Below are 27118 nucleotides of genomic sequence, written 5' to 3'. Positions count from 1 at the left end.
TTCCAAAGCATACCACAGAAAGGAAATATATGTTTTCAGGATATTGTGGGTAAAATCAAAACTACTATATTAATAGATTTCTATAGCATCCATAGTGGTCAGAGTTAGAACTGCATACTTCAAACTGTAGGTACAGTTGCATAGTTTATTAGTTACCAGGTGATATTTTAGGGTAAATTTAAATTCTTGCAAGTTATTTAAAAACCTGATTCAGTCTGGAAGTTTGTTCCATGCCTTGGAGATCGTGACAGAGAATAGTGAGGTGCTGTAATAATTATTTGATTTATTAGCAAAAGTTAGATTACATTTTGTGGCACTTATGGTTCTTTTTGGTACATGCCACTGCATGAGCTTTGACAGTGAGGGTGTTCTAAGTGGTTGGTGAAGTATTTTGTGTGCTGTGAGTACTTGGGGTATGGTAATTTGTTGACAAAGTTCAAGCCAGTTGATGGTACTTTGTACCATGCAGTGATGGGAGTGGTAGGCAAGGCTGCAGGCGAATTTACTAATTTTGTTCTAGGTGCTTTCTAGTCTGTGTTTCATGTAATAGTTGAGATTTGTTAATATTGTTGAGGCATACAGGAGGGTAGGAAGGAGAAGGGAGGTGGCAGCTTTCTTTTACTATGATCACTTAGCAGGTGCTTTGCTGTGTAAATAAAGCCTAGTTTGCAGTGTGTCTTTTTAATTGCATTGTCAACGTGCAGATCATATTTAACTTATTATCAGTAATAACGCCTAGTAATTTTATATTGGTGACATTTTGAATTTTGGGGTTGTTTAAGGAGATAATATTAAGATTCAGTGTTGTTCTGATTAATGTTTTTGGAAAGAAGCAAGATTAGCTTAGTTTTGTTTGATGACTTTGGGTAGAACTGAAGTTAATTAGGCATCTGTTCTGCCTGACCTACAGGGAAGAGAGGTTAATAGCTTAGAGTATTTGAATACCTACAGTGTGCCTGTCAGTGCCAAAGAGGCTGGTACCATACCTGATACAAATGCCAAAAGTGCTGGCACCAAAGTTTTGGCATCAAGCAATGTTACCCTGGAGTCACAGTCAGCCTCAAAATTAACTTTGACATTGATAAGTCAAACACTGAAGATTTGGATATGGAAAACCCTATAAGGGTCAGACCTGATACTGACACAGAATCCTCTACTGCACCCTACCAGTGTCTAGACACTCTGTGTATTAAGGAGATGATGGTTGTCAGTACTGGAATCAAAGGCATTAGCAATGAAGGATCCAATCCTGTTGATGTTAATGAGGAATACACCAGGAGGACAGTCAGCTGTGATACTCCCACAGCCAAAATAAAGCCAGAGGAAGGAGTCTGAGATGTTAACACAACTGGACTTACCCTGTCCCACCTGATAATGGAGGAAATGGAAATACACCCAAATCAGTTTGTGCCTTGACAAAATCATGCACCATTGACTCCCAGTCAACTGTCATGGAACGGCTGCTGATATATCTTACAGACCTAGCTGAAAGTGCCAGGGAAGGATGATATTCATGAAACTTAGATAGTTCATTCTCTGAGGAAAAACTTCCTGCCCTCTTGTTGGAGAAGAATCCAGAACCAGTGAAACCCTCAGCTGGGTAACCCACCAGGGGGAAAGCTGAACTGGAGTCTGCACTACTTTGTCCAGGTGGGACTCTGACTGAGTTTGAGGAAAAGGTTATGTCCACCTGATTTGCTGCATCTCTATGCTTGGGGTCTTACTGAAGGAAGGTCTGCTGTCTGGTGGGGGGGTCTGCCTTTATATTATCTCTCTTTCTTTCTTTGTCTTTCTTCTCTATGTGTTTCATTTTTTTTTCAGAAGGCAGTAAACCTTTTAAACCGAGTTTGTTCCTCCTTTCTTGGAGGATGCAGTGAATGAAAGTCCTTACAATTTTATAGGACTCCTTAATGTAGTGTAGTCTCAAGATCACCATCAGAGGTCATGGGTGACCTGGACAGCAGTCTTGTGGCAGCATCAGCTTTATTTTGGAAACTGGAGGCCTTGTCCATGGCTAAATAAAACATCAATATCTGCAAACATTACAAAGTAAACACCAACCCAAATGGGTCTGACTTAAGTTTTCCTAGAAAAAAATAACACACACTCAATAGCTCAGTGCACAGTGTTGAGTGAGGAGGAATGCATTATGGGAGTCAGGGGAGAAACTTGAGCTCGGATGAAAATATCTGGTTGGCAGTCAAGACTGCTTGGCAGAGACCAGTCAAACCTGTTGAATTACACAGAGTGGATAATGTAGGATCAGCAGATTTTCAAATAATAGGACCCCTGCTTCAGGAATTCAAAATATGTGTGAGTTAAGCTGGAGACAGATGACAGCCTGCTAGTCAGATCTTTTACAGCAGGAAATTAGGATAAGCAACTGCACTCTCATGCAGTGGCCATTAGGGGAAACCTCACTTTGACTAGGAAGATGCAATGCATCCAACTCTGTTCTGTTTGGGTAATAAGAAGTAACATACAGTCATAATACATAAGAACTTTGAAAGTCTAAAATCAGACAGCAAAGTACAAAGGAAACCTATATAATACCAGTAACTATACTAAAACAGTATGCTATAGGGATGAAGGTGAGATTTAAACTTAATTCTACCCTGTACATATGAAAAACATTTGTATTGTTCTTTATGCACCTGAGTACTTGCACATAGTAAACCCTCCTGGATGAAGTGACTACTACTAAGAAAAGAGATTTACAGGAAAGGTGTTTTAGGTCTGATGTAGTGATAAGCTCAAAAGGAGTTAAAGTTAGTTTCTGAATCACAACATTTATGTCCCAAGAAAGAGCAGCCAGAAATCGTGGAGGCTTGAGATGAAGAATACCATTCAAGCAGTGTTTTTCAGGGAGTTGAGATGGTATAGCTAGAAAAACAGTCATACAAGCTTAAATATCAGATAAGCTCATTAAGGATGGATACATCAGGCCATTCTTGAAAAACAAAAGTTGTTCAAGACCCTGAGGAAGTAGACATGCTACAAGGTCTAAGCTTTTGTTTTCACTGCAGTTATAAAATCTGATCAGTTTAGAAAGGGGTGATTTTCTATTTTTTTTCTCTTCACCTCTGCAGTATACAGTACCTATCAAGAAAAATGGTTGTTGTTCATGATTAACCTGAAGTCCTCCAAGCCATTATATTCAGAAACTTGAGATATGAAAACAGAACTCTGTCATGATGAGACAGGAATCTTATGCAAGAGCCAGCACATTGGAAGAACCACCTAGGTTAAGAGCGTAACTCAAGCCTATCTGGGCTAGCATGCAGCTACATGGATTACTTTTGCCTTTTCTTCTTTCTACCTTTAACAGCACTCTTACTATCTGGATAGATTGGAAAAGCATAAATTAGGTTTTGACCCCAAATGACTGAGCAGTCATTAATCATCACTGCTAGTCCCTGACAAAACAAGGAACAGATCAGTGTAAGGTGTTGATTCAAATGACAGGCCAGAAAAAAAGAACATACATATTGGGATGAATTTTTAGCTTTGCTAATATTTGGAATATGCCCCTGTACTTTGTCCACTAATGACAGCTTGAGGCTTGCCTAATCAGAGTGTCTACCTGGGTGTTCCAATGACTTGGTTTGTAAATCATCTGGGAGGCAAGAGTCTTCTGCATAGCTTGTTCCCAAATGATCATAGCACCACCCTACTGCTGAATTACTTGTTACAATTTAGCAAGTCCTTGGTTTTAAATTTTGACTTAAAAGCTGTCAGATTTAGATAGATGGCTAATATCTCTTTGAGGTTCATGTCCCACTTCATTTGAGATGGAGACCACTGCCCTTAGACCTTTAGGTCCCTCAGAAGAGTTCTTCACACAGAATATAAAGCATTTGCTTTCCGGGTATGACTTCACACTGGAAGATCAAACAATAACCCTTGACTGATTACAGTCTATTTGAGCTGTTGTTGAAACTGTTTTACCAGATATGGAGTATATGTAGGAGTATAACATAGTGACTGAGCACTCCAACTCCAAAGACTGCAGATACCACTGCAGTTTCCGTAGCTGAAATCCATCACTGAGTTCCAAGAGAATGGAGAAGGAGGTGCACTCTTGGGCTTTCAGTAAACCCCTTGCTGTCAGTTTTTGGGTTTTTTTGAGAAACATGAGAAAAAAAATTTTATCATTAACTTCAGTCTGTCTACAGGAAGAGAAAAGACACAGGCTGTAATGTTTAGAAAGGCTGATTGTATGAGAAGGGAGTAAATAAGTCTGCTTTTTTAATGAGTGACTGAAATCGTCAGATCCGCAGGCTATGAAAGCACTGGAGAGTTTGAGGTAGTCAGTTCTATATTCTCCACTGGAGAGTTTGGGGTAGTCAGTTCTATATTATCCAGAGATTCAGCCTGTATCAGACAGTCATTGTGATAAAGGTAAATATATACCATTTGAACTTTTCTGTGGGTAAAACTGAAGATAGTTATTTAGTAAATTCCAACAGTACAGTAAAAAAGAGGTCAAATGTCAAGGAAGTGAATTGATAATGGTTGTTACCTACCCTCACCTTTAGGAGCTGTTTGATGGCATTGTCACTAGGAATATAGAAAGAGGTATTTGTCTTGTGCCTAAGATTACTAAACATTCTGTATAAAAAGAATTGCATGTATGGTCAATATCTGATGGCCTTTGTCTTTGAGAACTCATGGGATTTGTCATATTTAACATCGGACTCCGTCATTCTTTCCTTGAAACCCAAGAAAACCTTGACCAACAGCCACTACTTAGCTTATTTAGTTTGTTTACTGCGGGGGGGGTTAAATAATCTGGTAGTTCTGCCTGATACCCAGGGGAACCTATATGTCTTTACAAGTTTTAACTTTTTGTTTTCTGTACAAAGTTTAGGGGATTTAAGAAGAATAAGAGAGTCAGAACTATAAGAAATAGAAGGAGTAGGATCAAGACAAAGCACGCTTCTGTGCTGAATAAAAGGGTCTATATTATATTCTCAAAAGCCAACAATGTCAGATTTGACATTGTTGGCATGAGAATATTGAACGCTCAGAATCTCGAGCGTGTAAACGGAAATCTCCATAAGGGGAGATTTCCATTTACTGCAATGTAGTGCGGTCTCGGTGTTGGTATATTTAAGTAGCTGGGGGTGTGGGGGGTGCAGGGAGGCTTTCCCCCCTGATTAAACCCGTTAGGGTACTTTTTTTCTTTTTTGTCTTTTTATAAGGTTGACGTTAGAAGACATCGAACATATGGTGTCGACCATATGTTGTTCGATGTTTCCAACCGTCAGTCTTATAATATAGACCCGAATAAAAGGCTGAAAAGTCATATCTCTGGTCACTATAGTCATTTTGTTAACTGAAGCATAATGCTAACAACTATCAATATTGTGGCCCTCCTGTACATCAACCTAACATTCAAGGTGATAATTGTTTGATGGTATTTGACAGCAGCCAGGACACCAGTTGGTAAAATCGAAGCAAAGAAAAAGCATCGGATACCATGTCTCGTTCCAAAATCACACAATGTTTAATAAAGCACCAAACAGTGAAGCACAAAGTCAACCCAGACAAGAAAACATTAACTCTCCTATATTATCCACACGTTTTCTTCCAAAAACTTCATCAGATGTAAAAGCTACAACAAACGAGGTTAATTTAAATTCTCTAACAACCAATCTGATGAGCATAAGCATTGAATAAATTAATAAATAAATAATGTCAAAGACAATCTAAAAATGCTAGAAAACTATAATACTTGTGTTGTTAAATAAAATATATGTATTCAGGATATTGTAGTGTATATAACCCCTTCAGTGTGGGAATGTTTTCTGTAAAAAACTGTGTAGTGAATAAATATAATATATTAAAATAGCAGTGTTTAAAATGTATTAAAAACACTCATATTAAAATGTTCTCATGTTAAAATATTATTTCTACCTTAAAAATGTACTAAAATATAAGTACAGAGCAGTAAAAAACCTTAAATGTGTATCTAATAGTCATAATTGAGTACAGGTTTCAATGAAACCATGTCATTTAGACCAGGGCTCTTAGTGGCTTCTAAAATTAGCTGCCAGTATAACTCCCTGTACTCAAGCCTAGTTTCCCAAAGACCACCTCTCGGATCGATATTGACTACCTCTATTACAAAAAATCTAAAGTTAGCATTTGTATAGTTCTGAGAGTGCTTGTACAAGGCACTAGTCTCATTGTTTTTTCTAATGTTGTAGTTGTTCTTAAATCCTTTGTTTCAACTTTCTCTCAGTCTTGCTTACATAAAAAGAACTACATTGTCAACATGTTGCCAAATAAACCAAACCACTTGATTCACAGTTGGCGTACCCCCTAGTTTTGATGTGTGTTTCCCTACTTATCAGGTAAACCTACGCTGACTACATCTACCACATTTGAATGTGCCTCTTTTGTTATTAGAATAATCATCCCTGAAACATTGGCAGGTACTCCACGACAATCGAAGCAAACCTCAAAATGTTAAAAATCAAACTCTTTATTTCACAAAGTAAGTGCTTTCACGTCTCCAACAATGCTTCCTCAGACTTTAAAATACAAAGGCAATCCAATTCCATTTAAATGCTGCATCACATCAAAAGGAACCAATAAAAAAGCAGTAAAAATACATTATTTAAAATTCGTAAAGTCACCCTGCTCATATGTAGCATACATTATATTACAATATATTATATAACATGTGGTAAACTTCTCTATAATAAAATGCTACTTATTCTTAGCAGTCCATTAAAAAATAGGAAATTGTTCTGTAATACAAGTTCCATTAAAACCAGACAAGTACGAAACACCTTAAAAGGGATGTCCTTACAGTCTATAGATTCTTCAAACCAAATCAGACCTGTATCGTGGCAAATACATGTGAATAAATCTACAACGTCCATGGTACAAAACCTAGTGGTGTCTGCAATATTGATTCCATTAATGAGTTTCAAAAATTCCCATGAGTCTCTTAACAGATGTGTACTAGCCATTACTAACTTTTTTAGTGCATTGTCAATAAATTTTGCCAAGGGGGCAGTCACAGAACCTTCTACCGAAAGAATGGGTCTCAAAGGTGGGTCAGTGGAATTTTTGTGTGTCTTGGGTATACCAAAGAAACTACATACCCGAGGTTTCTCTACATACAAGAAATTGTATAGTTCTAAGTCAATGAGAAAGAATGGGTCTCAAAGGTGGGTTGGTGGAATTTTTGTGTGTTTTGGGTATACCAAAGAAACTAGGTACCCGAGGTTTCTCTACGTACAAGAAATTGTATAGTTCTAAGTCAATGAGCCCTTCCAATAAAAGTTCATTTAAGCGAATATAAATCTTTCTGTAAGCTATGTGTACTTGGTTTTTGTGTGTCTTGGGTATACCAAAGAAACTACATACCCGAGGTTTCTCTACGTACAAGAAATTGTATAGTTCTAAGTCATTGAGAAAGAATGGGTCTCAAAGGTGGGTCGGTGGAATTTTTGTATTTCTTGGGTATACCAAAGAAACTAGGTACCCGAGGTTTCTCTACATACAAGAAATTGTATAGTTCTAAGTCAATGAGCCCTTCCAATAAAAGTTAATTTTAAGCGAATATAAATCTTTCTGTAAGCTATGTGTACTTTGTTTAAAGAGACTCTTTTGTAAGTTGTCTCATCATTTTATAAATCCAAAATCTTTGCCTCATATGGAATGTGATCCATGAGGACTACCCCTCCCCCTTTGTCCAGTTTCATAATTCTGACATTTCTGTTTTTTCTCAAATCAGTAAGGACAGTGTGCTCCTGCTTTGTGAGGTTGGAGGGTACCTTATTCTCTTGTAGGTGTTTCCTTATTTCACTTTCTGCCACCATTTCAAAGTTTCTTAGTTGTGAGTGTTATGGTGGATTAAAAAGTGATTTTTTAGACAGTTCTGAATTATTTCTTTTGGTATTACTATCACAATTGTGAAAAAATAATTGTAAGTTCTTCTGTCTCAAACATTTTGAGATCTATCAACAAATTGACTATATTCGCTTTAGTCCTTAGAATAAAAGTAAACCCCTTAATGAATAAATCAAAATGATCCAGTGTGATATCTATGTTGGAATAATTAAATATTTTAAAGCCTTTTCATGACAGGATACAACCATTTTGTGTAATTAAGTCCAACATTTCTGTGTCCACCACCCTCTGTTTGTGCCAAACTGACCCCTGTGTGGTTGGTTCCCCTGCCAATAATTTACTGGATCCTTGTACTTTCTGATCTCCTTGGCTGGGGATACTCTAAAGGGTGTTCAACCTGAAATTCTTCCACCATATCTCCATTTGTATTCTGCATCCATTCATTACCATTAACCCCCCCCCCCCCCCACTGAACTTCCCATTTTTAGGTTTAGGGTATTCTATTTTTGACTATATTCATATTTGTCTCTTTCTATTTTCGAAAGCGATCCAAAATAGAAAGAGAGAAATATGAATATAGTCAAAAAATAGAATACCCTAAACCTAAAAATGGGAAGTTCAATGAGGGGGGACATGTGTGAAAAGTGCATTATGATTCAAAGAGAACATAAGCGAAACTCTCTTTTGTTAACACATGATCCCAAATATTACTTTATACCATGGATGGAGGTACAGCATGCAGATGATAGATGAGGGAGTCTTTACGCAAATGCAGAGTGCATAAATGATCCTGCTATAGTATAGTGGGACAGAAACAGAACAAACATCTTTTTTGTTTTATCAGAAGAACTCATAGCCATGTGCCTTCTTTACAAGGTCAGAGAGTGAGGAACAAAAATAAAATAAATAAACAAACTAGCAAACAAACAAACTAACTGACAAACAAATAAATACATGCTTGTTAACCTGGTAGGCCAAGTGGACACCAGATTCCTTTTCAGGGGAGAGCTGGAAGCAGTGCCTAGTTAAGTGACTTGCTCAAGGCTCCCACAATAGGCAGATGAGGGCTGAGGGAATCAAACTGTGACAAGAGAGAACAGAATAATAGCATACTAGTCATGTGTATAGATTTTGTTTAACACAGAAGAAACATATGCATTACCTGAATAACTCATTGCAGTTTCTCACATACAACCCCGGAATGTTTAGTCAGATATATGCTAAACTTACGACTGTTAGTTTATTTCAGGAGATTTTGCTCATCAAATCAACAGTGTTTGAATCACACTACTCTTACAGGTGCCTTTACCACTCATAATATGATTGTTGTTGTGTATCACTTAAAAAGAAAGTACAAAATATCTGTAAATATTTTTATATTACAAACCTGAAGAAGTATGCATCCATCTCCACTGATTTCAGCTGTGTAGTTTCCAGGAATATCTGTCAGAGTTGCTCGCTGAAGCAGTAGACGGTTGTTGTTGTTCACCACAAAATTTTCCACTACATTTTTCTTAGACCTGATACTCACTGTCACATGACTTTTGCCATTAAATGCCCATCCACTATACTTGGACAGAGCTTGAAGGGCCACAACTGTGTCCTGGAATAAAGAGGGAAAAACATTCTCAACAGCCATAACAAAATAAGCACAATTCAATGTCTTACTAATGGGTAATGTGACTTAATTTCTGTTCAGTTATAAAGATCATCAGAAATGTAGGATGAGATTTCTTAATTTAGTAGCTTCCTTCTGAATTACCCTTTACACTGAATCACAGCTAACATAAACAGAAGTAAGCTGTCATACCTTTAGACTCAGTGCAGTAATATGTAGAAGTTATAATCAACAGTGTCTAACACCATTACCAACCACTCTTCGCAAAGACATAATTAGAGGAAAAAAATCAGGACAAATTTCTTTCAAAGAAAAAGCTACTTTTAAACCACATAAGGGGCAGAGGCAACAGAAAGGACAGCAGCTAATTACTGAATTATATACCAGCAACAAAATACTTAATATGTTGGTTATCTCAGGAACCTGTTTATGGCTTGTAGACACTATTCAAAGCAGAGGTATAAATTTTCACTCTTATGCTGATAGTATGCAGCAATACCTCTGCTTCCCTCAACACTCTACGGCATCCTAGATACATATGCCTTACATATGGAATGGATTTACAAACAGTTGATTTGTATTTGTTTCAGATTCAGCACTGACCAGACAACTGGCCTGATGATTCATGCTACCAATTTTAGTGCCGCATATTATCTATAGTGACAGTAAGCCAGAGTTTGGGTCTAAAGTATACATTCTTAGCATAGTATTTGACAAATAGCTTACCTTTAAGGACCAGGTTTCAGCCATTTCCTAATCGTGTTACCCCTGAACAGCATCTTGCTGATGAAGCACTTTATTCCATCCACTTATTTACTCTAAGCGGTGCATGCACTGGTCTTTTCATGTTTGGACTATTCTAGTGCCCTCTTCACAGGGGTACCAGACATTGAACTTGACTGATTAGAATTGGTGCAAAACTCTGCTGCCCATCTACTAAGTGGGGTGCCCAGGCATCGTCGTCATACTACGCTGGTGCTATAGAGATGTTTAGTCAGTCTTGTGCTGCCTATAAATCTTCTGTCTTGGGATTTATTTAGCCCTCAGTGATCTGGACCCTCTTTATGTTAAGGAATATCTCAGGTGGTACCAGCTAAAATACACCCTACTTTCTGTTTCACGTGGATTGCTTCAGGCTCTCAGGGTGTTCCTTGGTACCTCTGTCCACTGGAACCAGGTTTTACCACATTTGGAATCTTTTAACAATATAGGAAACTGTATGAATGTACCAGGTCACATTAATGTTTCTTCTAACGGACAACATGAATCATTAGACACATGGAGCAATGCGTGTAATGTTAATCAGATTCCCGGTGCCTCGGGGCTAATAGGGGCTCCTTCTTCTTTTTCAGACTGGTTGAACGGAGGTTTTTTATTTTCCATGAACCATGGTACACAGATAGGAGAACCATGTGAAGGTAACGTAATCGACCCATATTGCATTGCTGATGATTTGAAAACTTTGGATTTTAAATTAGTCAAAGTAAAAAAACTGCAACTAGAAATTGGGTATTTTAAGGAGTGTATCCAACAGCAGATTATTCCAAAAGGCCTTAGAAGGTGGGAATACCCCACGGGCCTTGAGAATAATTCATTATTCCATAAAGAACTGATTCACTTATTTGACAAACAAGGTTTCAAACTTTTAGATTTAATCATTAAACACTATAATAACTTGATTGACATTTTACTCAACAAAGTCACTGATCTATAATAATAAAATCAAAACAAATGGTGACTTTAATAGGTACCAATTTGACTACAATATAATTTTGTCTAGTATAGATCAGTACATGTTGAAATTAAAAAGTATAAAGACTAAAAAAAAATCACGTGATAAACTGGCATATTCTCATGGTACAGCGTATCCTTGTCCCCCTACTTCACAAACTTGGGTACCCAACAGTGGTTTCCAAGGTTCTTCGGAGTACCCTGGAGTAGGGCAAGAAGTAGAGTCCTTGAATGATGACCATGTAGCCTCCAATAATAGTCAGAATGACAACATTGACCCTCCTAGACCAAGGAGAAGTGACAGACTAGTGAATTGTAACAGGGGGATACAAAATAACAAAGTAGGCAATTTTGCAGGAGCCCCCCACCATGTACATTTTCAGAACAACATGAATTCGGGGACAGTGCCGAAACGGGGGAACTTTGGCCAACAGAGATATACGAACAAGAAATCCAACAAGCGGAAATGCTAGTAAACCCCCTCAAGATTGTACAAAATTCATCTGGTGATTTCAAGATTTATAATTATTCATCTGTGACTGTTAATTCAAACTTGGCTGACATTTTAGCAAAAGGATATACTTTTATTCCAAGCCAGCATATGAACTTGGCAAAAACTATTATTGATGTCAAAATGTACATTAGAAAGCCGAATTTAAAATTGCTTTTTAATGAAGAACAGCCAGAAGTAATTAACTCACAGTTTCAATTACACGTGCCAAGTACATTTAATCCACCTTTAAATCCAGCACTACATATGTTTGAGTGTATGTGTGAATTAGATTTGAGATTCCTCCATAAAATAAGTAGGCATCAAGATCAACACAATAATTTTAGTAGAGACGAATGGGATGAATTGAACTTCCTGAGATCACTTGATGTTAGAATTAGTAAAACAGATAAGGGGGGTGGGATTATAATACTGGATAACATAGACTATGTTAACAGGATGTTAGAAATTTTAAGTACTGAGTCATATACCCTAGCCTCATGGAATGAGTTGAATAGAGACTATCAATGGATTAAAAGTTTCTTAGATGATCTACTTATTGAAGCGAGGATAGACATTAATACTCTAAACTACCTCTCGGTTCAATACCCAAGAATCCCTGTCATGTTTGGTATAGCCAAAATCCACAAAGATTTGATGAGCCCACCTATGAGACCATTGGTGGATGGCAGGGGCTCAGTTACATATGCCTGTGCCAAATGTGTGGACATGATTATTAAAAAAAATATCTCACAGGGGCTCATGTGAGTAAAGACTCTTGGTCTTTCCTAGAAAAAAATCAACAATCTGCCATATGATGAAAGGGATATATTTTTAACAATAGACATGAAGGATTTATATACTTCTATTCCACACATTCAGGGTATTGAATGGGTACAAGAAATGTTGGTAGTAAAAGGGGCAGCACCCTCTGAAATCTCTCCGGTAGTAGAATTATTGGATACCATCTTGTCCTATAATTATTTTATATTTAAAGGACAATTCTACTTACAAAGAGTGGGTGTAGCCATTGGGTCACCATGTGGTGCTAGTTTCGCCAACATGGTAATGGCAAGATGGGAAAGATTGCTTGTATTGGAGAACAATGCCTTCAAGGACAAGTTGAAAATGTACATGCGTTATTTGGATGATACTTTTATCATCCTTGAAGTAGAGGAATGCAAGATACAACAATTTATAGACTACATCAATAATAATACTAACTTCCTCAGATTCACAGCCAACTTCCATATGGAAGAAATAGACTATCTGGATATTAGTCTATGGAAGGATAGATTCAACAACTGTTACTTAGCTAGAATCTTTAGAAAAAATACTCATTCAAACTCATTCTTATATTTTTCCAGTAGCCATCCCTTTCAACAAAAACGCTCAGAAGTAAAAGGACAACTAGTCCGAGCAGCTCGCATTGTGTCTTCAGACACTGATTTCATAATCGAATGCAACCTCCTACAAAATATGTTTCTAGCAAGAGCATATCCAGACAGGTTAGTGAGGGATCTAATTAAGGAATTTCATGATAAAAGGAAGGTTGGGATGTATTCACCTATTCTCAAACCAACAGGTAAAAAACTTTCTTACACTGTGAAGGACAACAATGAGGAAAAGAAAAGGCAAACACTACTAAAAACTCCTGTCGTCCACCATGGCAGTAAAACTTGATAATAAAATCAAAACTTTAATAAAAAAAAAGAATATAACATAAAACAAGCAGTCCTCAGTCTTCAGATAAGCGCCCTCGGTAAATGTGTCTTCCTCAGATCGTAAGGATCCCCAAACTGAGGAAGGCATATTTGCCGAGGGCGCTTATCTGAAGACTGAGGACTGCTTGTTTTATGTTATATTCTTTTTTTATTAAAGTTTTGATTTTAATATCAAGTTTTACTGCCGTGGTGGACAACAGGAGTTTTTAGTAGTATTCTCAAACTATGGTCAGAAGCTTTACATCACAACAATGAAGGGATAGAAAAGTGTGACTCAATTATTACATCAAAAGTAATAGAAAATAATTATAAAATAAATTTTATTTCAACATACAATTTAGAGAGTTCAGAGGTGTTTAATATATTGAAGAAAAATTGGGCGTATATTACAAATGATTTGAACATGCACAATAAGTTTGATATAACCCCAAAGGTAACATATAGGAAGGGGAATAATTTAAAAAGTCTTTTGGAAAATAAAACATCACTGAACTCCAAAATGAAAGGGATGTTAAAATGTGAAAACTGTAAGTTTTGTAATTACACGGATACAGGTAACAGTTTCACAGTCTGTGAGGCTAGGTATAAATTGACCAAAAAAAATTAATTGTAATTCCAGGATGGCGGTATATCTAGCTAAATGTCAAATATGTCCAGTATATTACGTTGGCAAGATGGAACGCCGCTTGAGAGACAGGTTGTATGAGCATCAATATGCCATAAAAAAACTGAGTGCTACAAATGCACTAGCGAAGCATGTTAGGTTGGCTCCTGATCATAAGTTTAAATTTCAGGTTATTGACCAGATTAGTGAAGATATAAGGAATGGTCCAACTCAACTAAAACTGGAAGAACTTGAATTGAAATGGCAGATTAAATTGGATGCATGCCATCATCCTGGGATCAATGATGCCAGTTCACTTAAATCTATACTGAAAATTAAAAGTCTGTTTAGGTAACCCATTCTTCGGGTCTATTTTTGTGATTCGTCCATATGGGTTAACTGTTAGTTTATTTATCGGTTAGATACATTTTATTATTTATTACACATATGCACTAGTCCTTGCAGATATAGAGATGCCTTTTAGTGATGTAAGGATTTTATAAAATGTTTTTAATAATCATGTATAATATATAGTTAAGTAGGATGGTTCCAAGTAACAATGCAACAGTCCTCACATTTTTATAGTATAACTTTGCCTTTCATGATTAGTTCTCATGGATGAGTGTGGTTGAATGGGCGTGAATATGTTAAGTTTGTTGATAATGGGAAGGTTTAGTCATTGATGTTACTTCCTGTTTTATCAAATTTTAAGCCATTTAAATGATTTGATTCATAGCGTAGTGTGCATTTGACAAAGTATTCAGCCAGAATACGAAAAGCGCTTCATGCAGTACGCCTTGTATCTAATCACAATAAAGGTTTCTACCTTTGTAACAGTTTGTCTTGCTTGGACTACGCTACAGCCAGTTGCATTTGTTCACCTCTGGGGCTTGTGCCATCATGTATCAGGAGCCCTGCATGTAGAATCTCTTGCCTGCCTGGTTTAGATAAATGCTTACGTTTTGCACAAGTGCTTGAAAACATAGTCTGTATTACTTGACATGAAAGACATAGTCTGTTCTATTATTTTTATTCAGTATGTATTAGCAATTTGCTTCTTTTGCAATCATGCTTAGGCTTAAACACTTGAACCTAGAAACACTGTTCTCATGTCAAAATATGTTTTGAGACACAAACACAGACCTACAGTATTAAAAAATCAAAGAAATTGGACAAACAAGAGAAATTAAGGATTTTACAGAAGAGGTGATCTCTTATAAAACAAAGAAACACAGATACATAGGTACAGCATTGCTAAAAATAATTTAGGAGGTGTGAGAACATCTCAGGAATGCTGAAGAGCTAAGACAAGAAAAGCATTCTTATGGTATTTGAGTTACTAGGGAAAAGAGACTTTTTCTATGACCGTCATATAAAATAATGTCAGCTCTGTCACTGGCGTGAATGTTTTTGATTGATATAAACCACTCAAATGGTTGTTCCACTACCTCAATTGATATCATAGCATTCACAACTCATCAGGTCAGTCATAGTCAAGTTTGTCAATTTGGTCAGTGGAACCTATATCAACGAGAAAAATATAGTCAGAGGCACAAACACCCTCACCACAAACATTAAGCAGATCGCTCGGCACTAAATACCCCTATTTTTGTCTGTGGGAAGACAGTATATTCTTACTAAAAAAGTAAAAGCATTATTTTGACATATACATTATATGCCTAGTGGTGGCAGTCCACTCCAGCTTAAATACATGTAAGAACACTAAATCAGACTAATGTGCTCACTGCAGTATCACAGCTGTATCTGATCACTGGAAATAAGCAGTAAACAAATGATATTAATGACTATTGTTAAAAATAAAGGTCATAAATCTCCACAGCATAAAAAAGATATCCAAGGAATATTGTCAAAATGTAAACAACCAAGGGAACTTACCCATGGTAGGAGGAAAGATAGAGCACTTCAGGACTGGAGCCAAACATCAATGATTAAGGAAGAAAGGCAGGTTCACGCTAAAGCAGAAAATACAGCATTGAACTCTGGATGACTGAGGAAGCCACTGAAGACCCACTCCTGAATAGAATGTAAGTGTCATGATGACTGTTACGCAACTTCTGAGAGGTATTTAACAAATAGTCTCTGTACATATGTCTGTATCACCACTTGCACAAGGATTCTGTCAGATTCAATCCTAGAATTATAGTAACTATTCTGAGAAAAGATAAGTCACACTTGTGCCATGTAGATTTATGGCTCAAATCATTCAATAGAAGCAGTCACAGGAATCTTGGCTGACATCCTGGCAATGCAACATACCTACATGCCAAGTCTGGGGCCTTATTCCAAAAGACTCGCTCTCAATGTAAGTGGCCACTTACACTGAGAGTAGGCTGAAGGCAGGTCCATGGTGTAAGCCTGTTTATAGATAAGCTTTCCGCTGAAGCAAGTAACTCAAACTTACAGAAAGTTATTTAAAAACAGGGCAGACTTACACTGAAAGTAACCCTTTTGAAATCTGGCCCTGAAAGTTAGCACACAGTGGCCTGATTCTTGTTGTCCAATGTTTGATTCCCTGAGTCTTCCTTGCTTAATATGTTATCTTCAGCAAGCCAATTAACTAGACAGTACTCTTGGGCAGTTGGGAAAACTGGGTGAAACTCATCAGTGGTCTCCTAGACCACTTGCCTAGTAACTATGTATGAACTTATGTGAGGTGACCACTGTTTACTTAAGAAAATAGGTATATATATCAAGCTACTGAACTCCTCAATGTTTACGGCCAATGGAATTCCTCACATAAGTTCATGATAACTGGAATTCCATGACTGGAGTGTTGGATGAAGGAGTAGCTCGGCATACTCTAATAGTTGGTGTAGGTCTTCCACATGTACACCACAGGCGCAGAGATATTCAGTGGACTGGATACATGTAGCATATCGCTATGCTCTAGCATGAGTTAAGGTCGCTTGTTACCATTCTCTTTGAGATACAGCTGAAGCGCTTAACTAATATAGGTCAGGTAAATACATGACATTCAAGGGACAGTGGTATTCAAGCACCGTCAGATACCATTGTCATATGCAGATGATAGCCTATTATTTATTTATTTAAAAATGGTAATTGTGAGGTGATGTTCCGGGAAGAGTTAAGACAGGCACTGGGTGGCAGTGAAGAGTTATTGAATAGCTGGGTAACTACAGCAGAGCTAGTAAGAGAGATGACTAGAAAGGTGTTTGGTGTGACATCTGGAAAGAGGAAGGAGGACAAGGAGACCTGGTGGTGGAATGAAGAAGTACAGGAGAGTATACAGAGAAAGCGGTTGGCGAAGAAGAAGTGGGATTGTCAGAGAGATGAAGAAAGTAGACAAGAGTAAAAGGAGATGAGGTACAGGGCAAAGAAAGAGGTGGAGAAGGCTAAGTATAAGGTGTATGATGAGTTGTATAAAAGGTTGGACACTAAGGAGGGAGAAAAGGACCTGTACAGACTGGCTAGACAGAGGGACCGAGCTAGTAAAGATGTGCAGCAGGTAAGGGTGATAAAGGATAATGAGGGAAACGTACTCACAAGTGAGGAGAGTGTTGAGCAGATGGAAAGAGTACTTTGAGGGCTGATGAATGAGAGAGCGAGAAGGTTGGATGATGTGCAGATAGTGAATCATGAAGTGAGTGGATTAGCAAGGAGGAAGTAAGGATAGCTATGAAGAGGATGAAGAACGGAAAGGCTGTTGGTCCAGATGACATACCTGTGGAAGCATGGAGGTGTTTAGGTGAAATGGCAGTGGAGTTTTTAACTAGATTGTTTAATGAAATCTTGGAAAATGAGAGGATGCCTGAGGAATGGAGAAAAAGTGTTTTGGTACCGATTTTTAAGAATAAGGGTGATGTGCAGAGCTGTAGTAACTACAGAGGGATTAAATTGATCAGTCACAGTATGAAGTTATGGAAAAGAGTAGTGGAAGCTAGGTTAAGAAGGGAGGTGATGATTAGTGATCAGCAGTATGGTTTCATGCCAGGAAAGAGCACTACAGATGCAATGTTTGCTTTGAGAGTGTTGATGGAGAAGTACAGAGAATGTCAGAAGGAGTTGCATTGTGTCTTTGTGGATTTAGAGAAAGCATATGACAGGGTGCCTAGAGAGGAGTTGTGGTATTGTATGAGGAAGTCGGGAGTGTATGTAAGAGTGGTACAGGACATGTATGGGGGTAGTGTGACAGAGGTGAGGTCTGCGGTGGGAGTGACGGATGCATTTAAGGTGGAGGTGGGATTACATCAAGGTTCAGCTCTAAGCCCTTTCTTATTTGTAATGGTGATGGACAGGTGACAGACAAGATTAGACAGGAGTCCCCGAGGACTATGATGTTTGCAGATGACATTGTGATATGTAGTGAGAGTAGGGAACAGGTGGAGGAGACCCTGGAGAGGAGGAGATATGCTCTAGAGAGAAGAGGAATGAAGGTCAGCAGGACTAAGACAGAATATATGTGCGTGAATGAGTGGGAGGATAGAGGAATGGTGAGAATGCAGGGAGTAGAGGTGGCAAAGGTGGATGAGTTTAAATACCTGGGATCAACAATTCAGAGTAATGGTGAGTGTGGAAGAGAGGTGAAGAAGAGAGTACAGGTAGGATGGAGTGGGTGGAGAAGAGTGTCAGGAGTGATTTGTGACAGACGAGTACCAGTAAGAGTGAAAGGGAAGGTCTATAAGAGGATAGTGAGACCAGCTAGGTTATATGGGTTGGAGACAGTGGCATTGAGAAAAAGGCAGGAGTCAGAGCTTGACGTGGCAGAGTTGAAGATGTTAAGATTTGGACTGGGTGTGACAAGGATGGACAGGATTAGGAATAAGTATATTAGAGGGTCAGCCCGGGTTGGAAGGTTTGGAGACAAAGCCAGAGAGGCAAGATTACGTTGGTCTGGACATGTGCTGAGGACGGATGCAGAGTATATTGGGAAAAAGATGCTAAGGATGAAGCTGCCAGGTAACAGGAAAAGAGGAAAGCCTAAGATAAGGTTTATGGATGTGGTGAGAGAGGACATGCAGGTGGTTGGTGTGACAGAGCAAGATGCAGAGGACAGGAAGAAATGGAACAGTTGATCTGCTGTGGCGACCCCTGATGGGAGCAGCCGAAAGAAGATGAAGCCTATTATTTATTTATTGACTAGGTAAATTTAAATATATTGAGACATCACATAACAGTTTTAGCTGTGATCTGGGTCAGAAACACTTACAAATCACATAAGATAGAAGAATCACATAAGACAGAAGAATTATATAAACGTTCAATACAAATAATAAAATAATACAGGCTGTGTTTCTAGGCAAATGGCAAGTACTAACAGGAAAGAGGCACAGAAAGTATATCTAGAAAAAAGACAGGTAGTGCAATTATGCACATAGAACAGATAATGCATTTACTGTAGAATGTAAAATTAAAGGTTTGTAGAATAAAATTAAATGCTTCTGCTATTTCTTACTAAAGGAAACTACATCAAATTCTAACATGCACTGAACTGTAACACCCCACAATTTCACATCATATTCAAAACTGTCAGAAGTAAAACAACCAAAGCATATGGGGTAAATATAGAACAAAATGCCAGATCTATAACATATAACAATTATACCAGTCTATGTATCAATAACCAAAGGTCAATTGTGTGCATGTCCAAGTGCAGATACACAGACAAACATTTTTCCTGCTTACATATTCTATTTCCAAGGTAGTGTAACCATGAAGAGATGAAAAGAAAGTTGCATTTTATTGAAGACCATATCTTCACTTATCTCCTTGGTTGAAATATCTCACACTTAGAATAAATAAAGACCATGTCTGTGGTGCAGAGGAATTAGTCGACTGCAAAAAAAGAAAAGAAAAGAAAAGAAAAGAAAAGAAAACTCCTCATTTTTCTTTTTTTTTCTAGATTATCATATTTATTTTATTGGGAAGTAAGACAGAGCTTTATTTATAATAAAATAAAGTTCTGCTTTAAGAATGAAAATTTCCTTCCTTACTTGGAATGTCAGAAAATGTCTAGACACTGAATTTAATAATATCATAAAGCCGAAAGACTCACCAACAACAACAACATACAATGCACATGTGCAATCAACAATGTGGAAATGCAAAGTCAACTGAAAAACACACACTTAAGAAACTGGTGACATCAGATGGACCACCCAACAATTTTGACTTCTAATATACAATTTATTAATGTCCAACAGAGTTCAAAAAATAAAACAAAAAACAGTTTAAAAAATAAGCATTAAGCACTTTCGTCCTACTAACAAGGACTTCATCAGAATACAACTAAAACCAGTTGTTGCTTAGTTTATATACTCCCACTAATTAACTATTGAGCTGGTGAATTAAATGCTAAAAGCCATTTAAAGTAATATTCTCAAATTAAAGACATTCAATTGTTAAAGTGTAAGTGACTTGAAAAAGGTAAACCAAATAAACAAAATACAGTTATATGCCTACTTAAAATGTTACATAAATACATAACTGCACTTAAAAACTTGTAAAGACCATAATAAATATAGTGCTAGCAGTTCATTTTACTTTTCTTGACTTACAATTTAACCAGGGCTTAACACTAATATACCCATTTAACCCTGAAGCATGTGATGCTTGCAGTCTTAGCTGACATCTGATTTATTTTACTTCAGGGAGTGTTCTAACCACCCCCCCCCCCCTTGGATTTACCTTTACCTTTTCCAAGATAGCGAATTTAAACTTAGTAAACTGGGAACATAATCTTGTGTGCTTGTAAAGGGCATTATTTTCATTTTTCTTGGCAATATAATAATGTTCATAGATCCTTCTAGGGAGGCACCTTTCAGTTTTTCCTGTATAAAAACTGGTACATCCCATACATTTAGCAAGGTAAGCAATATTTTTGGACTGACAATTCCCTTTTAGAAATACACTTTGGAACCTGTAGTTATCATGGATATGGAGTTTTATATTGATAAAATGTGCAATATGCTGGATGATTCTGTCTTTTATTTGAAAATCAATGATAGTAGAGTTAATAGGATCATATCAGATGTTTCTAGTAGATTAAATGTTATGTTAAATGAGGGTAAGATAAATCAAGAATTATTCACATACCTTGTAGTGGAACATCCAACAATACCCATTATACAGGGAATACCCAAGATTCACAAAAATGGCTTGGATCCACCTATGAGGCCAATTGTTGCAGGAAAGGGCTGGATCACCGAGCCGATTTCCATCTATTTAGAGTCCTTATTAAGACCCATAGTGGACAAGTATACACACATACTGAAAGATACTAAACAATTCCTAATTAAACTATATGAGAATACCTCGGTGAGTGATGGTTTCCAGCATAAACTGTTTGTGACACTTGATGTCAACTCTCTTTTTACTGTTATTCCTAATCATGAGGGACTCAATAGTTACTAGAGATGGCACATTCTCCGAAGGAAGGATAGAAGTTATCACGGAATTGATGGAAATTGTATTAACAAATAATATTTTCTTGTTTAATGGTCAAGTATATCTTCAGAGGGATGGCGTAGCTATGGGCACTTCTTGTGCCAATAGCTACGCCAACCTGGTTATGGCTTACTGGGAAGTTTCTTCTCTATTTCAGATGGAGGAATTTTGTCAGAATGTTTCTTTCTACACTAGGTTTGTAGATGACCTCTTCCTTATTTGGAAGGGTGATGAAGAACAATTGAGGTCTTTCTATGATAAAATAAATCAAGACACCAGTTTTTTAAGATTTTCTATGGTTAATTCCAAAGATGTCATACCCTATTTAGATGTATATGTTGAACAACTACCAAATGGTATACTTAACACTGGAGTTTTTCGAAAGGATTGCTATAGAAATAACTTTCTCCATCAAAGCAGCATGCATCCTAAGCATGTCTTTGGTAACATCATCAAAAGTCAAGCCATGAGGGTATCTAGGCTGTTTTCTGAAGACTCATGCTTTAAAATAGGCATAGAAGACTTGAGGAATAAATTTATAGACAGGTCTTACACGGTAACAGAAGTTGATGCTTCTTTAGGTATCATAGGTGAATTGAGAGATGGTAGGGCTTCTCCCTACTTCTCTAGTAAATGAGATGATAGTAGCATCACCAAAACTAGCAGTGGAGTTATCAGAATACCGATACATTTTACACAAGATGTAAATAGTATTGAAAGCATATATCGAAAACATTGGGACATCTTGCTAACAGATCCAGTTATTTCTGAGATATTGAGCCAAGAACCAAAATTTACATATAAAAATAAGTTGAATTTACACAGAATGTTATGTGGTCCGAATAGGTTTGACATAAATACAACCAGTAATCATAAAATGACTAAAAAATGTCAAAAATGCAATTATTGCAAATTCATTAAAGAAACTGATAAATTCAATCATCCTATTACAGGACAAGAATTTCATTTCACAGTCTCTGCCACTTGTGAGACCTGCCATGTGGTGTACCTGGCAACCTGTGTACACTGCCCTGCATTTTATGTAGGGAAGACGGACAGAAAGTTTAAAGACCGAATTAGGGAACACTTATATAAAATCAAAGTTAGATGTTCTTCAAATGCTCTGTCTAGGCATGTAATTAATACATCTACCCAACATAGCTTTTTGTTTCAAGTGATTCAAAACAATGTTCTATCTCATAGAAGAGGAGATATTTTTAACACCACGGAACAGATAGAGGCCAAATGGATCATCAGGCTTAGGGCTGATTTGTACCCAGGTCTCAATGACAGAGTCTCCATCAAACCCATACTTAAAGCTAGGAAACTTCATTGAAGCTTTTCACCCCTTTGCCACCCTTTTATCAACTTCTGGCTGGTTTTACTTTTATATTTATAACATGTTCATACCTCACATTTTTCCATTTCTGTCTCCATTGTTGTCTCTGTATTTTACTCTGCAGGCTTATTAGGGGCCAATTGTTATGAAAGATGCTGATATACCATGTATTCCACTTTCATCCAGTATACATATTTCACCTGATTTTGCACTTTTAGTCTCATATATTTTTATGTTTATAATATCAGCTGTTATCAACATCTTTATGTGCACATATCTGTTTTGAATGATTTTGCTGTTACAGATATTATGATATTTAGAAGCACACGCTGTACATATTTTAGATGCAGTCTTTTGAATGATCATTTTTGTACAGTTATAATTATGCTAAATAGCTTATGTGTAGATATTAATATCTTTATTAATTTGATCCCTATTTTAAACATGTATTTATACATACAAGTATTTCAAATGGGACTATATCGCTTATTATTAAATACTAAACATGCGTGCCATTTTGTTACTAGTATGCATATAAGTGCAGTATTTATAGGAAGATAGTATGTAATTGTGAAACACTTTATTTGCTGCATACTGTCTATGAGATGGTTACATAGATATTTAAATTATTTTAAAACATTTTGAATGTTACATGCAGCAGCAGTTAAAGTAGGGTGAAATGTTATTTTAGAACATTTTTGGCACACTGTTTACAAAATGTCTGCATATATATTTTAAATATTTTAAATAATTTAAAACATTTTATAAGATTTTACATTTAGTAGGATGTGGCATCAGAGTTGCTTGTAGCGTTTTACTACAAAAGTGATGTCAGTTTAAATATTTTATGTATAACAGGATGTGACATCAGAGTTGACTTCAGTATGTGCAAACAGGATGTGACATCAGTAGTTGACTCTAGCATTTTGCTATAAAATGGATGCTAGTATGTTTGTTTGTTAGTGGCCTGATGAAGATTCGTTGAAAGCGCTAGCCCTGTGTTCTAATTATTTTAATAAACGTGGTTTCTACTGGACGCTTGGATTTATTTTTACATGCTGGCTGCGTGTTTTTTCTACAAGTTATTGCCCAGTGGATGAGTAGGTTCGAATGAACACTCTATGGTGATTTTGACTCTTTTTTTGGATTAAGAGTTCGCAAAGTAAAGCGGTTTGTAGGTTACAGCTTCGTATCTTTTTGTGGAACATTTGGTTACCGTTTGTGACTGACTTGAATTGAACACAGCAAGTATACTTCCCATTATTTAAGCCTGGTTTTTTGTTGCATTTTATAAGTTTAAAAAATAAGCATTAAGCACTTTCGTCCTACTAACAAGGACTTCATCAGAATACAACTAAAACCAGTTGTTGCTTAGTTTATATACTCCCACTAATTAACTATTGAGCTGGTGAATTAAATGCTAAAAGCCATTTAAAGTAATATTCTCAAATTAAAGACATTCAATTGTTAGTTAAAGTGTAAGTGACTTGAAAAAAGTAAACCAAATAAACAAAATAAAGTTATATGCCTACTTAAAATGTTACATAAATACATAACTGCACTTAAAAACTTGTAAAGACCATAATAAATATAGTGCTAGCAGTTCATTTTACTGTTCTTGACTTACAATTTAACCAGGGCTTAACACTAATATACCCATTTAACCCTGAAGCATGTGATGCTTGCAGTCTTAGCTGACATCTGATTTATTTTACTTCAGGGAGTGTTCTAACCACCCCCCCCCCTTGGATTTACCTTTACCTTTTCCAAGATAGCGAATTTAAACTTAGTAAACTGGGAACATAATCTTGTGTGCTTGTAAAGGGCATTATTTTCATTTTTCTTGGCAATATAATAATGTTCATAGATCCTTCTAGGGAGGCACCTTTCAGTTTTTCCTGTATAAAAACTGGTACATCCCATACATTTAGCAAGGTAAGCAATATTTTTGGACTGACAATTCCCTTTTAGAAATACACTTTGGAACCTATCATATTGTCCAGTTTTAAACTAACACCCTCTAAACTATATGAACAATGGGCAGACCTCCCACACCTCTTCCTTCCAGCCCTATTTCTGCTATCCTTATACTGCATATCTGACCCTCGTTCAAAACTTCCTTTCAGTTTCTCCCCATTTTGTGTACAAAGGAGGGTTTAGTCTCTAATATTTGATAAATTTCAGGATATGTTGTCAAGATATTCCAATTTGATCTCACTATTTTTTTAATTTCCTCTGCCTGGTGACCACATTCCAACACTAAAGACCTCCCATATTTTACCTCCCCTTTGTCTTGAATGGCGGGTGATAATCCTGCACCCAAGAGGAGCTTGTACTTAAGTCCTCATTGGGATTGTACATAATTCTGAATCTCCCACACCAATTTTTGGGAATAGTCTCTTGCTAGAAACATGTCCTCCACCATATCTAATTCCGTAGGGAGGTCTTCTTGATGGGAAGTCATCCTAGCAACTCTTATGCACTGCCCCTTAACTAAACTTTTCTTTTGAGCCAAAGGGTGACAACTTCCAAAGTCCAAATAAGAGTTGGTGAAGGTGGGCTTTCTGAAGATCTTAGATTTAACACCTCCTTTGTACACAAAATGGTGAGAAACTTGAAAGAAATTTTTGAGTGAGGGTCAAATATGCAAGATAAGGATAGTGGGGGCTAGTAGGTTGGGAGGGTGGCTTAATGGCTAAGGTGTTTGCCTTAGAAACACAAGGTGCAGGGTTTGAGTCTCACAAGGGATAACTGGCTAGGCTTAAAAAATGGCTCACAAGGGCAGTTAGCTTAGTACTAAACAATGAACAAAAAAAAAAGTAGAAATAGGGACGGAATGAAGAGTTGTGGGAGGTGTGTCCAATGTTCCTATATTTTAGAAGGTGTTAATTTAAAACTGGAAGAAATAAAGTCCAAACCACCACACTGGTAATAAAATCGATTCTTTTTACTTCCAACCACAACAGATGAGCTTTGTCTAATAGATAGACTTCATCAGATGAAAGCACTGATATCATGATACACTTATATATAAAATCACAAACAATTAAGAATCCATTAATTATAATTTAAAGGCATACAGGTTCAAAAACCTAATATCCAATTTTAAAAAAGACTTCCCAACTTTCAAGACTTTAATAAACACATATATATTCTATATGCAAACATTAATAATATAATTGTTCAACTGATAAAATACAAGTAATAATAATGTGCAACAATTTTAAAAAAATATATAAAAATTTTATAGTCTTTTGGTTTATTATATACTTTCAGCTTTTTTATGTAGCACAGATTTTATACTGATGTAGTCATTTAAACCTGGTGGTGAGTTTGAATTCAGCCTGAGCTGCCATATCAGCTCTTTGTATAGTAAATGTTTTTTTTTTTTTTTTTTTTTTTTTTTTTCAAAACAGGTTTATTGTTTTAACATATAAGAGAAATATCATAACAATTTTATACAAGTAATTAAAAATAGGTATTATTATAATATTCAACAAAACAACTAAAGTATTTACAAAGACATCCACTACAATCAGATCAATTAATTAAACTAAAATACCATGCTATTGAAATTAAAAATTTTTTAACAAATTTTGTAAATTATCCCATACAATAAAATAAGATGTTTTTCTATTTGTTCTAGTCCTAATTGTGTTTATTTCCATATGGCACACTATATTCATAACATTTTAAATTCATTGAACGAAGGAGGTGTATCTGAAATCCAATTTCTAGTTATTATTTTCCTAGCCACTGCTAGAATAGACCATAACAAGGGAAGCTTAACCTTTTAACACTTTGAGGTACAGGTGTGTTGAATAATATAAGAGATTTAGAAATAATGAAATTATCTGTAAAAAGAGCCTGCAAAAATTCATTAATTGACTTCCAGTATTCTTTCAATTTTATACAGTCATAAAACATATGAGCCCAGTCAGCATTAATTTCTACATTACATCTCTTACATAGATTATCTTTATTATTTATTTTATTCATCATCAAAGGTGTATAAAAAGATCTATGTAAAATTTTCCATGTATACAGTCTCCAGACAATGGAAGACGTAGTTCTATAAGCAGATTCCAATATATATTGTTTATCTTGTTGATTTGGTGGGTCCCCATTAATAGAAGTGAAATAATTCCAGTATGAATCTACACTGTAAAAAGTTTATTGTCTGATAAATTTATGTATGTATGAAAGTTTACCTTTATCAGAAACTTTATGTTGTAAATTTAATATCAAGTAATCAATCAGTGTTGGAATAGATTCTTTAACAGTTATAGACATTAAATCTATTTTATTAATGAGATGT

The 27118-nt window shown here is 36.4% G+C and overlaps 1 protein-coding gene across 1 annotated transcript in view; it reads right to left on the bottom strand.

Annotated features, from left to right (window-relative positions):
* Positions 1-27118, bottom strand: part of LOC122808164 (alpha-2-macroglobulin-like) — a 366256-nt gene that overhangs the window by 213710 nt on the left and 125428 nt on the right. Inside the window, exon 3 of the mRNA XM_044079137.1 lies at positions 9257-9472. Within this exon, the coding sequence (XP_043935072.1) occupies positions 9257-9472 (216 nt within the window). The remainder of the gene's footprint in view (positions 1-9256; positions 9473-27118) is intronic.

The sequence above is a fragment of the Protopterus annectens genome, chromosome 8.part0, assembly GCF_019279795.1.
Source record: "Protopterus annectens isolate FY-2018-M chromosome 8.part0, PAN1.0, whole genome shotgun sequence".
Lineage (NCBI taxonomy): Eukaryota > Metazoa > Chordata > Ceratodontiformes > Protopteridae > Protopterus > Protopterus annectens.
Note: the sequence above shows the minus strand (reverse complement) of the source record. Positions and strands in the feature narration are given on the sequence as shown.